The sequence below is a fragment of the Lepisma saccharinum genome, chromosome 9, assembly GCF_977018435.1.
Source record: "Lepisma saccharinum chromosome 9, izLepSacc3.1, whole genome shotgun sequence".
Classification (NCBI taxonomy): Eukaryota; Metazoa; Arthropoda; class Insecta; order Zygentoma; family Lepismatidae; genus Lepisma; species Lepisma saccharinum.
Window position 1 is genome coordinate 47,731,298 of NC_139237.1, and position 16,702 is coordinate 47,747,999.

Consider the following 16,702-nt stretch of genomic DNA (forward strand, 5'->3'; position numbering starts at 1 on the left):
TGTGCGTTTGTGTTGTTATTGGTGCGACTTTTTTAAAATATGAAAAATATAACCTTCAAAGTTATTTTTGAAAACGTAGCAACATATTATTGCATTTATCAACGTACCTGAATAGTCACTCTTTGTGCTAACTCGTAAATCGTATTTCTTCATTTTATGGCAAATTGATGCTTTAGATGCCATTAGAGTGGCTGTCCTCAATTTTCCGATGCCCCTCCTTTCTTCCTATGCCCGAAAATAGGCTTTTATGCTTGTTTATGTAGCATTCCAGAGGAATACAAGTCATTATTCCCATTGCTCACAATAATGAAAGCCGGCCCCCGTGGCGGAGTGGTTAACACATCGCGTTACGACGCCAGGGGTCCTGGGTTCGAATCTCGGCCTGGGCATGGATGTTTGTGAGTGTCCGTTCATCAATTTCATCATATCATCACTAGTGTTGTCCACGGGACGAGACGGGACAGGCTTTTAAAAATTCGAGACGAGACGAGATTGACCATGTGTCATGAGACAAACGAATATTTTCGAGACGAGACAGCATTTCCACGAGACGAGACAGGCCAAAGTCTCGTCTCGTGGGCAACACTAATCATCACTCATCCCCATCTTCGCAAATTAGAAAAAAGTGGCACAGAAAGACAAGTAAAATTAAACAAATCAATCAAACAACAATACAAAAATAAATGAATGAAAAGAAGAAAGAAAGATAAAATATAACAATACAACCAAAACGTAACAGGAGTAAATAGAGAAACTAACGAAAACGCAGAACACTGTGAAAGAAACATTCTTTCGCCCTCGGAACAAGTTGTCTTTGCCTTTCTACCCTCGCCTTTCCTATCCCCTCGTTGGACACCCCGAGGTGGGCAAGAAAGCCCAGTTTGTACCATGTGTCCAGCGTTGCCAACCTCCAAATCAGAGAAAGTGTGCTGATTAAACTATTAAATTTTGCTAAATGCAACTAAATTGCGCTCGGATGACTTAGGTTTGAAGTTCATTTTATGCATCTATTTTGAGGGGAGTTGTGATGTGAACATGCGTCGGCTTGTTTTATCTGTGACTCCAACTTTCTACTAATTTCCTTCAATAATTGATTGATTGATTTAGTTTATTGTACTTCGCGTTTTGTGCCTCTTGGCTAATTTGCGAAGATTGGGATTAGTGATGACATGATAAAATTGATGAATGCACATTGACAAACAACCAAGCCCGAGCGGGATTCGAACCCGGAACCCTTGGCGTCGCAGCGCGATGTGATAACCCTTCAATATAATGTTTTTCGTGAGCTAAGTAAGGAAAGATAAGGAACAGATGAAAAGAAGACGGTGGACCTGCTCTGGCTGGATCGGCATGCTACCCTTTGTTTGAAACAAATAAGATCTGCAATTTTTATTTAATATATTATTTTGAAATTAACTTGTCTGTCTCCCAGGAACGCATGTTTATAGATGATGCTGTATTTTAACATTATGGCAAACACAGGGTGCTAGGTGCCAATAAAGTTCAAATTGTACTACGTTTAGCACAATTATGCTAGAGTTGGCGTCACTGCGTGAGGCCGGACTCGCTGTGTCAATTTCGGGCGAACGTGCCCCTGAAATTATGCTTTACCGAATGAATCACATAGAATATTATGAGAGCGGCTGAGGCTCTCGGAGAAGTGGCTTGACATGTGAAGATAGAGCCCCTGGCAGGGATGGAAATTTGTGGAAATTATCGTAAGGCCTAGAATTTCAGTTTTCTTCTATTAAGGTGTCGTTTAATGGAATTACAAGTAATAAAATAATCCGTAATAGGCAAATATATTAGGGTAGGCCGGGCCTCTTATGACGCTTCGCCACTGTACTCGACAAATGTAAACCAGGCTTTATCAAGAATGCTCCGGTGTTCGCAGCATTGGCAACTTATTTTCCGTCCGGAAAATCTTTTCCTTCCTATATAATTTGCCGTTGGCTCTACAAAGTACAGACTTGAAGTATAGTCTTGACGGAAGTGACGTCACCTAGTACAGTTCGAAAGCGCCAAGAAGACAAGTACGCAATTGCACAGCTCGCAGTACAGATGGTTGGTGACAATGTCACGTGATTTTCACACTCCTTGTTTATTTGTTTAACATCAGGGAGGTAGAAAGCCAGCAAGTTATTGGTTAATGTTCTTCTAATGTGTGGAAAGTGTAGAAATGTATGTGTACGAACATTTGAACATGCTGTGTGATTTCTATGGTGAAAAACAAGTGTTTAAAAAGCGGGGAAAAAACGAGTAGTCAGTTTTACCTACTGATAGTATTTGGCGCTGCAGTCGAAAGACTCACTTCCAGTCCACGACTTAAAGTCCACACTTCAAGACCATACTCGAAGGATGCTCGCTTGAAGTGCGGTCTATGAACCTTTCGGACACTGCCTGACAACATATTTTATTTATTGATTGATTTGGTGTTTTAAGTCCAAAGGCAAATCGGGACTGGACCTACAGTTTAAGGTGGGATTCGAACCACTATTGCCTCCACCGGGTATCGAACCCAGGATCCCTTGATTACGAGGCGACGACGCTACCATTGCGCCATCGGCAGTGATGCGCGTCTACGCGTAAACAACGATTGTCTACATTCTACGTGTAGACCATGTAAACTATGTAATCGACTTAATTAACGTAGACAACATGGCGCTCGGCGTTCTCCGTGCAACGCACGCGCATTGTTCTAGAAGCAGCAACCTGCATCAGCAGTTGCACATAGCGTGAAGTATTACACTATCCAGAAATATGTGCTTTAAGTATTTATTTACGTTCAACCAATTTACTACGTATTAATTGAACTGCAAAATAAACATGTCGCGACATAACCTAAAAAATTCCATGTCCGTAGAATGACAAGATTTGTTTTACTTCTATTTCTACCATTTCACACGTGAAAAAATCTGCTATAAAGACACATGCACTTTCTTTTGCAGTAATAAGACAAAAAAACACTATTTTTAGCCTTCCCTTTTGTCAGTGTAAAAAATAATGTCAGTTTTCACTATGACTGTCATTTGTTTTTCTTCCGGTAGTCCCTTTTTCGATGACTTTGATTACGTTGGATGGTCTTAAATTGGTTATAGGCCCAAATTATCGACATTTTTAGTAGAAAAAAATACTTTATCTTTGAAAGACCACTCGGTTTTCCTTCTTTCCTGTTGTTTGCATTGTCTACAGTAGACTATGTAAACTATAAGCCAATGTAATCTTCGTGTAGATTACGCGTACATAACGCATGTTGACGTAAACTTCTAGTCTACGGCACGGCAAAACATTGCTAATATCTACCACAGACAAAAAAGTTATTTGTGCTAATACATACTGCAAACTTCATACTTGAAAACATATATGCCAAAAATTAATGGGTAAAGACTGTAGAATGTATTTTTATCTAAGCATTCTCTTTTCCTTGCATTTGTTCAGTGGTAGTGGAATTTTAGTGGTCACTTACCCATCAACTAACCTACCCACCCTTGATGCCGCCATATTTGGGGCGGTCCTCATCGCATTGCTCATGGTTATTATAAACCTAATGAAGTTGAAAAGCTAAGTTAAATAAATTATGAAAACAGTTACGGTTTACGAAAATACTTCCAGATTATAAGAGCACTCATGAATGTAGAGAACAGGGATAAGTGGAAATTTCATTACTCATACCTGGCAACGTTGTCGTACCCTACATTCGGTCACTGTGGTTTTCGTCTTTGCCTGCGCAGCTTCTCGTGCAATCAACTTCGGTAAGTATGCAGGCAAAGAAAAGTTCCGTATAAGAATCCACAATTCCCGGTCGTGTATTTATCCATCCACCTGTAAAATTTATTGCAGGTGCATTGTGAATACCTTTTCTAATAAGAGGAATAATAGGCAAGGCAAATAATCCGCTAGTTGAGTAGACTAGAAGGTAAGGTACGTTAAGCGGCAGTGGAAATCCTCTTCAGCCATTTTAGTTGCTGTACAGATATAGAGCTACGAGATTAAAGTTACTAATTCAGTAGTTACATTTTAGTGCAGTTCGTAATCATGTTATCGGATAACTAGTGTAATCGTACATGTTTGAAATTTAACCAAGTAAAACTATTACGAGAAACTTTTGGTTCCTCTAGAATTTTTCGAGCTAGCCCCTGGAATTCAACCAAGCCCCATGAACCCGGCATTATAATTGTATGGAAAACCATTTAGCGAAACTCAAATACTGGAGATATTTTTTATTTGAGAATGTTTTTAAAACCTACCTTCAATTTGTAGTTGTTAATCTGTACCTGTGTCACCACTATGTGGAAAGGATTCATAGTTTCGAGGATGGATGTTTGGGTGTGATGTAGCATAAAATGTAGTAGTACATCAAAGTAATATAGTACGTAAAATTCTAGTTCAAGATTTTAGCAGACGTGTTCCACATGATAGCATTAGTAAATTTATGATACTGTCCTTGCGCAAGGTGTAAAACTTTCGAACTACGTCCTCCCCCTTTCAGTATCATTCCTTTTAGGGTAAAAATATACTATAGTTCATAGTACCCCTTTTACAATACTGAATAGGACTTTTACGGTAATGTAGTTAGTTCATGTATTCCGTTCTTTCACCGAAATTGAGCTAACATTCTTCTAAATCCCTTCAATTTTAATGGATCATTTTGCCTGCTAATTTGTAAGAATCGAGGAATTTGATACCTCTGTTCTTACAGATAAAATTTCATTTCTAACCTACAATTAATTGATGTATTTGCTTGTGAAACATTGAAGCAACACCAGGGTAGGGAGACAAAAATTTGTCCTGTTTTTCAGCATACTTGTACGGTGGATGTTTCGGTTTTTAAAGAAGGAAACTGGGATGTATTCGTAAAACTTTTTAAGGTTCTTTCCATGTTATTTTTTATTTCCCCCCCCCTTAAAATTTAAATTTTGGTACTGCAAATACAAGATTCAGACTGCAGAATATTGGCTGCTTAGGAGGAACGCGGTTCATAATTTTTTGGTAATGTTTTGTAGTTAGTAATCGGGAAAAGTTTGAAGGTGTAAATTAAAAAAACAACAAAGAACTAGAGAAATAAGTATCCAGGTTGGGTGCTCTTGGAAGGAAAAGTGACATGGTGGCCACATTTCTGCACAAATCAGGTTTGGTTCTCTTAGCCTGAATAATATTTTGTCATTGTATTTATGCTAATGAAACCTAACCTTGTAGGCATTCCTCGTCGAAATAATGAAAAACTGTGCGTTAACAATATGGACGCGAACGAATAGAGAAATGCATTGCTTTTCGTAGCAGGATAAACATTTTTCAATGCTATTGGAACCCAACGAAACATTCCTAACCTAACCTTGTAAGCATTCCTAGTCTGAAATAATGAAACTCTAATTCTTACTCGTTTATTTCGTTAATTTTAGTGTTGATACCTATTCTGCATTGCTGAAGTTTCTTTAAGGTGAAGTTAGGTCTTTTTCCATAAAATAGTGTCAACTTTTCATATTAAGAGTCATTATTTGTCTTTCTTGTTCTTCTTGGGTAACACAATATGGCGTGCACTAGTTATGGATCATCGCTCGTCGTGCTTGTGTTTTGTAGATTTGGAGTTGGTATGCAGTGTTTCAACCTTCTTCACCGAGAAATACATACTTTCGTGTTCATTATGTAATCACAAACCATTGGCGGATAGCCCTCAAAAAACATTTAGTAACCCCACAAACCATTGACAGATAGCCCCAAAACCATTCACGATAGCCCCTAGGACCATTTCCGGCAAGGTTGGCTTAGGTTAGGTAAGCATAGTTTTAAAAAAAAATATTGTAAAAAAAATGGCAAGTTTGGATACACAGCCGAGACCGCGTGACTTTCGACGCTCGCGCCATCTGCAGGTAGATAATGGAAACAACGGCATAATGTTGTCGCTTTACAGAAAATGCAAGTACCTTACATATAAAGTGATTAGTTTTTGTTCTACAGCATTCCATGGTGAAGTTTTCAGTTTCCGCGAAAGAAAATACCTCTAATAACTTCCGACAATGCTACAGAAACTGATTTGAGTAAGTAGTTTCTCCTGTAAATTTGAAGAAATCCGTTCCAGTGATATCGCATATTTACCGAGCAACCTTGTGTTCTGATGTCACAGGGAAAAAACATTTTTATTGTGGGGTAGCTTGGTTTGGTTCTCTTAGCCCAAAGAATAATTTTTCATAGTATTTATGCTAATGGAACCTAACATCATAGGCATTCCTGATCTGACATCTGAACACAAGGTAGGAAAACTGCTGTGCGGAGAGGAAGACCCCGAAACAAATTACTGCAATTGTGTGTAAACAATATGAACGTGAACGAATGGAGAAATGCATTGCTTTTAGTAGCAGGAAAAACATTTTTTACGCTCTATAATAGTAATCGGAAAAGTAACACCGGAAAATGGAAGTAGAAAATACGTACTTCCAAGGGATATAAATTTTGTTAGTCTATTTAGAGGAAAAAAACAGCTCATGTTCTGCAGTGAGACCAATACAAGTAATCCAAAATTGAAAATTTACAGAAATGTTGTTTTTAAGTTTACTAGTCGTATTAAGTACCAAATCAAGAAAACTAGAAGAAGAAAATGGCATAGTGAGAGATTTGAGCCTATGATGTTTCTTTATATAACTGACTGTTTCACCAACTATTGTATGAGGTTACTAAAGATAAATTATTTAAATCACTTTCGTCCTTGTGAAAGCAACCATCTGTTGGTGTTCTGAACCATTTGTAACCATAGGCCAAGCAAACTCACTTTTCAGGCTTTCGAGTATGTTGCCAAGTATTGTAACTGAAATTTCACCTAAAATCATGAGAATTTTGCATTTTTGTTAAGTTTGTTACAGTGACCCCCCCCCCCCCCCCACCACTTTCAACTTGAGGATGAAGAATTGTAAATATTCTCCAAAATTTTAAATGTTACATATTAGGGGAGACGGGGGTAATTAGAACAGGAAACAGCCTGTAGAAGTTCCACTGTAAATTACTCAGAAAGTTACTGATGGATTTTTTAAAACATTTCTACCATTTAAAAGGACATCTTTTGCATATTTTTGAAAAAAATAATGACCATACCTGCATTTCAAATACTCGTCCAAAAAAAAAAAATTGTCATGACACCATAAAATTGTTCCAATTACCCCATTTGGGGTTAATGGAACATAAGTTAGAAATTTCAACTGAATAGCTTTAGATTGCTGTTGGGGTAATACGAACATCATATATAAATGTCCCATTTACCCTGCAAATTTGAACACAATAGCTCTACTTCTTCTGGAGTTATCAATGCTTGTTTAAATAAAATCCCAAGTTAACGTCTTTTTTTCATAAAGTTCAATTTCCCAGCTGTGAAGCAAATATGTGTGAATGAAAATCAGTGTTCTATGATTTATTTGAAAGGTTACAGGCCATTCTACAATGTAGTAAAGAAAAAACTTCTAATAGTTACATGTACAATCTAGTATACCCAAGCGAAATCAAGCAAATTATGCAATGTTCTAATAACCCCTTTGCAGAAATTTTTGGGGTAATAAGAACTTTGCTTATAAAAACCAGGCAAATTGCCCATAGACAACCAAACTCACATGAAATGATGTGTGCCCTTATGTTTTATTATAGGGGTGAAGAAAATTTTGAAAAGGTTCTTTCATTCACATCCAGTATATGCAAAAGCAGAGAAACACCAAGCATGCGTCACATCATTTTTGCAGGTGTATAATAAAAGTCAAATAAAACTTACTTTTGTGTAGTTATTCCAATAACAAATTTTCTGCATGTAGGTTTAGTGTAGGTACATAGGTATGAAATGTTATTACACCAGTCTTTTCGTTTTAAATTATTCTACATTAACATGTTCCAATAACCCCATGTTCTAATTACCCCGGTCTCCCCTAGCTTTGATTATACAGTGCTTTTTGCGGTCAAGTCGAAAATTTTGAAATTGCTTCAATTACTCTCCTGATGTTTTCTTTCAATTCTTGTAATGTGTGGTCTAAGGTTTAAAAACTTGATGGCTTGTCACACAGACGGAAGGGGCCAGTCGTCTCATCAGTAAGCATATGCCTTTTCACCCTTCGCCTCTTACCAAGAACAGACATTGTTCACAAGTTTTGAAACACACACTGTATGGAACAGAAACATCTGGGAATTCTGCTGCAAAATGCCTTTGTTTTCGTACACAAAAATTTGTTGTTTTAAATTGAACTTACAGCGTTAAGCACCAGTAACATGTAAACTAAAAACAAACAATCTGAAGCACATGTTAACACCTTCACACCTGAAGCACGTGCAAACTGGACACCAGCTATCTGGATACTGAAGCACTGACATCCAGTGCCAAGGTCCGCATAAAGCTAGTCTAAATGCTGGCAGATGTGCTATGCCTCTGCTACACGGCCTTATTTGACCATGAACAGCACTGCATTACTGACGTATAAGTTCTAACTTAGTGGAATATGGTAGAATGAAAAGAATGCACAATAGCATTTTTCATTTGGTAGGTAGATCAACCTCCCAAGTTATCTACTGCTCTTTGGCTCTGAAGTGCTACCAAATTTGTCCTAAATCAAGGCTTTGATTTTTCATAGCGGACAAATAAGTTTTGAATTGTACACTTCTGACTGCACAGAAATCGTTGTACTGGCAACGTTGCCCTTGAGATCCACCAGTGTGTGGACACCTTCAACAGTGTTGAGAACACTTGTAATATATATAATTGCAAGCTTTTATCATGTCATATGCAATAAAATTGCAGTGTTTAAAAATTTGCAATTGAAGGAAGTTATTTTCTGCACACTTATATTAAGTCTACATCAACGAAGTGGTTCTGAAGGGTTTTAACTATTATATGGACCAGTTATGTTGTAGTAATATTCAAAGAGTATTTGTCTCCTATGTCCTGTCCCTCTTCCTTATCCAAAAACAACAGACAAGCAAACTAGCAATTCATTGAAATTATGTATATTTAAAAATGTGATGTTTATCATCCATGTCTCATGAAAACAACCTTGAAATTAGCAGGTTGCAAAAGTTTATCACTTCCAGTCAGATCCTTACAAGCTGCTCTACACATTGCAGCAACAAAGCCTGTCAAATACAGTGCATAGCTTAGATGGTGAAGCTTAAACCAACAATAACTACTAAAGCAAATTTAGAACTTTAGGTGGAAGGGTCATAACTGGTAGCACGGCTAGACAAAACTTATTTTTTTTTTTTTTTGCAAATATGACCAAGAAAGCTACGAATCCAATGAGATAAGTTACGAAATGTGATCTTAAAAACATTAAATATATTAATCAGTGCAAGATTGGATTAAAAGTAATTAATTCTTGCACTGCAGTGGCCTTCGCTCAACTGGTAACAGCATGAATAACTATACAGTACATTCTAACATATGGCCATCTCCACTACATGGATGCAGAATTTAAAATCTCATGTTATTCTTATTTAATGATACACTTGATACAGAAAACACAATTGTAGGGACAAACATTAGCAACACATACTATACTGTTATTTAAAAGCAAAACAATCTTAATTTCCATATTTGAACTTAAAATATTAAAATAGATTTTTAAATTGGATATAAATATTCAGTCACCAGGTAAAAGTTTTCAGGTGCCATAGTGACTGATCACCCTGTATTTTTCTACACCTCTACTTTTTATACCACATTCCCTTGACCCCTGACAATACTTAGAACTAAACGTTTGGCCTGTAACAAGCAAAGCTACCCATTGTAGTTTCTCTCAGATGGTCCACTATGAAGTGCTCCTAAGCAAGCCACCATTCAATTCCCTCTGCATACTGACTTCACATGACCTACTCTTCCCCATATAACTGCCTTTTGTTGTATAAACTGCACAACTCCAACAAATGACAGTATATGGTTCTTATTCATATGTAGGCTTATATGTAATGGGGTGGAAAGAAATTAATACAAATGTTATTTTCACACACACACATCAAACTTTGGATAATGAGAATATTTAGGGTATTTTTTCCCTGTTATAAGTAGAACAGATTTCTAGGTCCTTTTTGCTACATCCTAGACATACACTATTTAGAGATATGAGTTTCATGTACACAGCACCCCTCTACTGAAATTCTATAGGACCTAAAAATGCCTAAATGAACTATAAATGTCTAAAACCCTATTTTGACTTGAAAAAAAGGCTTTTATCCCATTCACTTAACTTTAAAAATAACTTATTAAGAAGGACCCTTGATTTCCACCACAAAGGTTTGAGATGCTTGAACCTTGAGTGAATCAGTGGCAAAGGAAGCAATGCAACAGGAAGGGGTGTCAACGTATGTGCAAATTTCCGCCATCTTAAAGCCTGGTTACGAAATTGGAAAAATGTGGAGTGTATTTCCCAAAGACTGTAGGTGTAGCATACAAACAAAAATGTAGTCTGTTTTGGGATGGGACCCTAGCTGCAAAATCTTGACTTGACCTACAGTTTAAAGTGGGATCTGAAACATTATGTATACCTCAAGCGGATATCGAACCTATGACCTCTTCGTTACAAGGGGTGTGCGTTACCACTATGCCTTGGGGAGCCCCAAACCTGCTTTGTGAATCTGCAGCAGTTGCACGTATGGAGTTTGCACCAATAACTTCCTGCGGCTTGGAGAGAAGGTTCTCCATGGATGCTTCTGGGTTGTAACGATCATATATAAAGTTAATGGGATTGTTACAATCCAGAAGTGTCTGTGACTGTTGTTACAATCCAGAAGTGTCTGTGACTGTACAAGTGCCTACTCACAGATGACTGGAAGTACTTTACGACAGTGAACAAACCATCAAATGCAGTTGGGAGCTTTGCATAGTATGGGGCTTGCTGTTCATAATGGCATAACCTGCAGGCAACTCCCTCCTCACCTATCTGAAAGGAAGACTTCCCTGGTGCCTGGGATTTAGGCTTTTCAGTTATTTACCAATTTGAAGTAAGGAAGGATAAAATGCAATCATCAAATTCTACACCAAAAGTAATTGTTACAAATTACTACACTTCATGCTCAACAAATCTGAATGTCATACTTGAAAAATGTTCCAACTTGAGTGTGTTCCTAAATGTTCTGTATCATCACTACAAGCACATCTCTTCAAACACTTAGATGGTGTAGGCAACCATATTGTGATCACATTTGCACTGCATATTATGAGAAATGTTGATTTTTGTGCAGTGCACAGTACCTACTGGAGTGCTGCTAGTTCCCAATAGGTTGCATGGACAACACTGGATAGCCTACGGAATTAAGAACTCCTTGCTCACCATGACGTTATCAGCGAATGATGCTCTACCAGGCAAAACAAGAAGCCGGGTGTAACATTCTCATGTAACGATAACCGTAATTTGTCTGTGGTACCGGGCCAAAGTGAAAGACTAAAATTGAAACTTTGTCAACATAGTCCTCATCTTGATGCTAAGATTTAATGTAGTCTTATCTTACCAATACAGTGATACATGAAATTGATGATTGGGGGCTGGCACTACCAAGGCGAATAGTTTACGTGTGTGATTATTGCTAGACTAAATTATTTGGTCATGCATTTTTGAGCGTAGCATTCTCAAGGGTGTGAAACTCAAATGGTTACAAGTGAGGCAAAGTGCCCCATGCAGTACTCGCCTACCAATGAATTGTTACATATAATTTACATGTCCTATTCATAATTACGTCTCTTGCGTTAGTCTTGACAGTGATTTCTCCCAGGTGGACTATTACTGCATGTAATATTTCAAACAAAGTTTGTGCTTCCAATTTTAATATGCAGAATGGCAACTATTCTCTTAACAGTATATCTCATATTTAAGTTTTCACTTTTATTCTGTATTAATACATCAGATGAATATAGTTTGATTTCATATGGTAAGCAAGAATGTAAATCTTTCACTACTGCTTCTCTAGTCTAGTAAAGAGACCTGTATTAACAGTTCCTAGGCTTGGAAATATTGCAGGGTTTTCAGGTGACTTTTGGAGAAGTGTACATGAGATAATGAAAATGATTAACAAATACATGAGCGACCCACAAAGGTTGATTTAGTCAAGATTTCAAACCAGACACCCAACATGCATATCAGATTTCTGAAAACTTATCAAAATGAATCTAGTAAATTAAGATTAGGTATATTCTCCTCCTTTGCTCTGTATTTTTGTTTGTACTTTGTTGAACGATTTTAATAAGCATCATACTTTATTTTCCAGGGGTTAAGACAGTCTGACAAGGCCCACTGCCAAAATGTTTGCCCGTACTGGACTTGTAGCTCCTCTTGTAAAGAATATGGTAAGAACCTTCTATGTAACATCTGCTCATTTTAGGATTAATTTGTGTTCAATTTCAGATAGCTTGAGTAGGCCACGTTCACCATTCCCAGCAAACAATATGCATTTTTTGTATGGTATTTAGGTGTGTATATTAAATATAACCACCTCTTGTCCCCCAAAACTACTCTCTCCAACCTGTTGTTTGGCATTTAAATGCCGAAGTGAAGGGGAAAAAACAATTATTTTGTAATTTTTCATTATTTTGAAGTCAAGGTTACATAAAACACTTCGCAAGATTTTCTGAATAAGTCATTCACCTCCTTTCAGAGTAGAGCTTGCTCGATATGTAGAGGCATGCATGTTTTTGGCGAAAACTCAAAATGTGAAATAGCACATTGTAATGTTAATTTCTCATGTTTCTGAAAGCCGGGCCCTGTGGCTGAGTGGTTATCACATCATGCTGCGATGCCAAGGGTCCTGGGTTTGAATCCCGCTCGGGCTTAGTTGTTTGTGAAAGTCCATTCATTTCATCACTCATCCCAATCTTCGCAAATTAGCCAAGAGGCACAAAACGCAAAGTAAAATAAACTAAATCAATCAATCATGTTTCTGAAAGGTGTGCGGTGCATTTTCCTACCCTGTTTTGTCACGAAATGATGCGAAATGAACTTCAGAATGTGAGAGACTCTTTAACACAAAATTTAGAGTTCATTTACCGATGTGACACTTTCTGAAGTTTGAATTATCCTGTGAGTTATGCTATTCACAGAAAATTGATTAATTCTGCTGTAAATATTGGAGAAGGAAAAAAAATTCCCATTTGCACAGGAATAAACTGAATACTGTTCTAATAGAAGGAAAATGTTTGTTTTTGTGTAATAATTGCAGTTTTTAAATCAAATTTAGGATTATAGTCTATTTTAAAACCAAAATTTAATTTTATATACTGCACTTGATCTGATTTTTCACTGCTATAACAGACATTTAAATTAATTTACCAGTTTTGAACCTGAAACTGACTTTTTGTACAGTAATTTTGCTATTTACCAAAAATATGTGCCTCTAACGATAGTTACCATCTAAAAATACAGTTTTGCATACATCAGATTATAATTTTATGTATGTCATGAGTAATTTTACTTAGAAAGCAGATTAAAGCAATAATAGCTGTCAGCAAGGTGACCTCAAAGTGTACTTAAGCATTTTATGTTTGCTGGAGGAGAAATAAATTTAGCATGTGTAGTTATTTAATTGGCAAAGGTTTCAATGAAAAATATTGTTTTTGCATTGCTCATATTTTCAATTGCATGCTTGTTAGGAAATTTCAATATGTAAGTTATGCAAACAAATGCATTAAACATTCACGAATAATGGAAAGAGCAAAAAGAAACCTCAAAAATGATAAAGAATTTGACAAATACTACTGAAAACTTACTTGAAGCCAAATTTTGCCACAAAATTGTTTAGCATTGTCTTCAAGGCGAAGATAAAAGTAATAATAAATATAAGTACAGGTAGCATGTTGAGTTACCTGCTCGTGGTATTAATTTTGGAAGGCCAGTGTTGCTTTTTGAAAAGAGTATGCTATGTTCTGAATGCTGATTTTTTCTTACAGTTGATTTCCAGGCCTCAAGCCTTTGTCAGACCTCTTAGCAGTTCAATACTCAGCGAAAGATACACACAGAACCACACATCCGTGTCAAGTCTGGTACCGGCACTATCTTCATCAAACCTGTTGCAGACATCCATTGCTCCAAGCTTGGTAAGTATTTATGCTCAACCTACCATTATATGAAAACATGCAGAAAAGAAACTACAATGCCACCTTTATTCAAGTTTTCAAAGGTATAGTTTTTCAAGATTTTTTCAGTCTCAGATTTAGAACTACACGTGAGTTTGTATCTAAGGAGGATACCCTTGACACGGCCTGTCTCTTGGACACATCCTGCAGGATGACAATGTAAAATCTTGTACACTCACTCCTGTTCACATTAAATGGCACATTAATAAGGTTGGACAGTGGAAGTATGTGCCACTTTACCTGAACAGGAGTGTACAATCAGGATCCCACTGTATTAGTGTACAACTGTGACATGCTGCCAAGTGATCATCCTATGTTCTGTATGTAACTATGATGATGATGATAACTTGAGGGAATCTTCTTGAAATTCCATGAAATAACAACAAGTTCTGAATATTGTTACATATGGCACTTTCCCTTTCAAAGCCTAGAAAACAATTTTTTATTGTTTGCAAAGCAGTCACAATCTTTTGCCAGGTGTGGAAAGGTAATTTGTCCAGTCTTCTGAAAGAAACATATGGTGAAATTTTTAGGAGCAATAAGAATAGGTAATTGCTAAATGTGCTGAATAAGTCCATGTTCATATTAACTTTGCACAGAAGTATGACTAATTTTAAAGGCTTAAATATATAATTATTTTCCTGTAGTTTACGGTTATTACAAGCATAAGAAAACAGTTTTTCTTTGTAATAACCGTAAACTACAGGAAAATAATTCTATAATGCAAGCAATGCGTACATACAAGAAAAACCTTAAATATATATGTATACATTACTTGAAATGTCTTATAAACATTCTCATACATAACGATTGCCTCATAAATTGCAAAGATTGTGTAGTTTTACATTATAACTATTATGAAACTCATTCCATCTTTAAAAGAAATCCTCTGGTCGTTGTTTAATCCCATCCTCCAACTGTGCAGAATGAGATTTCTCATCATTCATCAGTGTTTGATGTATAAATTAAAGATCTAAGAGCACAAAAGAAAAATGCAATATCGTACATAGGCTATTCGCTTTCATAAAAATATTTGCTCAAACCAATTTAATCTCTCATGTTGCAGTATAAAATATTTTTTTTAGATTTATAAGTGAGTTTCCTATGTTTATCTGTGTGCACCAATCTGCTGACTAAGAAAGACCTCTTAAGGGGTAGAGGGGACAATTTTCCCTGTAGGGCTTTCTCGCTGCCACAGCTGCCGATCAGTTGCCAACTTAGCTTTTTTGGAACCAGATCTTGCTCTTTTGTGCACTAGTTTGGCTGTGAACTGTGGCACTTGCGCCCTGCCCCACTATGATGTCACCACTGGCTTCGGCCCACAAAGACCAACTTTTGCTATGAGTGTACATTTTGCACGTGACGTGATAGTTATATTGGCTGCATCACCCACCTCTTTTTACCTCCCCAGCTACTTTTATATAGCACCATGGCTAAGGTGAAGATGACAGTATTGTTACCTGGGAATCCTTTATTTTCAGTTTCATATGAGCATCAGTGGATTATTGGGATGGGTGATGTTGCCAAATTTATGCAGTGAAAATTAAGAATAAATTGCCATCACTTTAATGTTAACTGTAATGGCAGCACCCCCACCCTTGTGACACCTAAAATTACCCTAGGAAGCACTTTATGCAGCCTTCGTTCATCTAGCTCCTTGAAAGTCACCTTTAGCTCTATTAATGGTGAAATTTAGCTCTTATGCACATCAGGTTTGGCAACACTGCCGGGATGGTCATAGGAGACAGGGAGAAATACATTAGCCTTATGAGACCATTATTTTATTCTTTCTCTTTAGAATGTTAAACATCTAATGACGTAGAAAATTACATGGACGGAAAAAGGTCAAGTTGAACTATGTCATAGTAGTAGGAAAAGTCTAAACTCCCATTTGATTAGCAGTTACTTGAAGTTGAATTTGATTTCCCATAAGGAATACATGGGATTCTGTAAATACTTATTAATCATATTTTTCAGTACTTATTACATAATCATATTTTTCAAACATAGTGTCTACTAATCAACTTGAAAAAGTTCCCACTTGCAACATGGAGAGAAATTCATACTCTTGCATACTAATCCCTTTAAGTAGCAGTGCCCAATTCGGCGATATTGAAATAAATGCACAACTGGCGCGTAATTGTCCCTGTTTGCCTTAAGGGAGATTTCGCATCCGTAGCAGCATGCCAGGCTGCACAAGCCTGCATTCAGTTGGTGAAATCCTAAAGCAACACATGTCACTGGGTGTGAAGTCTCCCTGACATCCATTCCACCAGTCGGACAGCCTGTCCTTGCACCCCCCCCCTTTGCATCCCCCCTTCCTTTGCAGACACACATTTTAGAGGAACTTCGCCTCAGATCTCTGTCAATGTAAATATTTTCCTCACTGGCTTCTACCTGTGTAGTCCTTCGTGGTCAGTTTCTTTCATAAGACAGGTAGGTCAGGAAAAAAATCATGTAACTTAAACAGGAATGATCAACGGAAATACTATCGTAAAAAGCAAGTCTGTACCCATATCATGTCATTCAGCAATCCTCTCTTCTTTCCCTGACTCCTGTATGTTGACCGAGTGACTTTTTGTCCCATTTGCTGTGGATCATTTGAGGAAATTTATTCAAACTGGC

The 16,702-nt window shown here is 37.1% G+C and overlaps 1 protein-coding gene across 3 annotated transcripts in view; it reads left to right on the plus strand.

The window, feature by feature from the left end:
* Positions 1 to 3,669: 3,669 nt before the first annotated feature.
* The window catches only part of ATPsynC (ATP synthase, subunit C), a 19,009-nt gene continuing 5,976 nt past the window's right edge, over positions 3,670 to 16,702 (plus strand). Inside the window, exons 1-3 of one of the 3 annotated variants that reach the window (XM_083128160.1) lie at positions 3,670 to 3,752; positions 12,217 to 12,295; positions 13,892 to 14,038. In XM_083128160.1, the coding sequence (XP_082984286.1) occupies positions 12,251 to 12,295; positions 13,892 to 14,038 (192 nt within the window). In that variant the 5' untranslated portion in view covers positions 3,670 to 3,752; positions 12,217 to 12,250. Of the gene's footprint in view, positions 3,753 to 3,785; positions 3,922 to 12,216; positions 12,296 to 13,891; positions 14,039 to 16,702 lie in introns of those variants that run through there. The other 2 variants (XM_083128162.1, XM_083128161.1) reach the window with 2 other exon arrangements.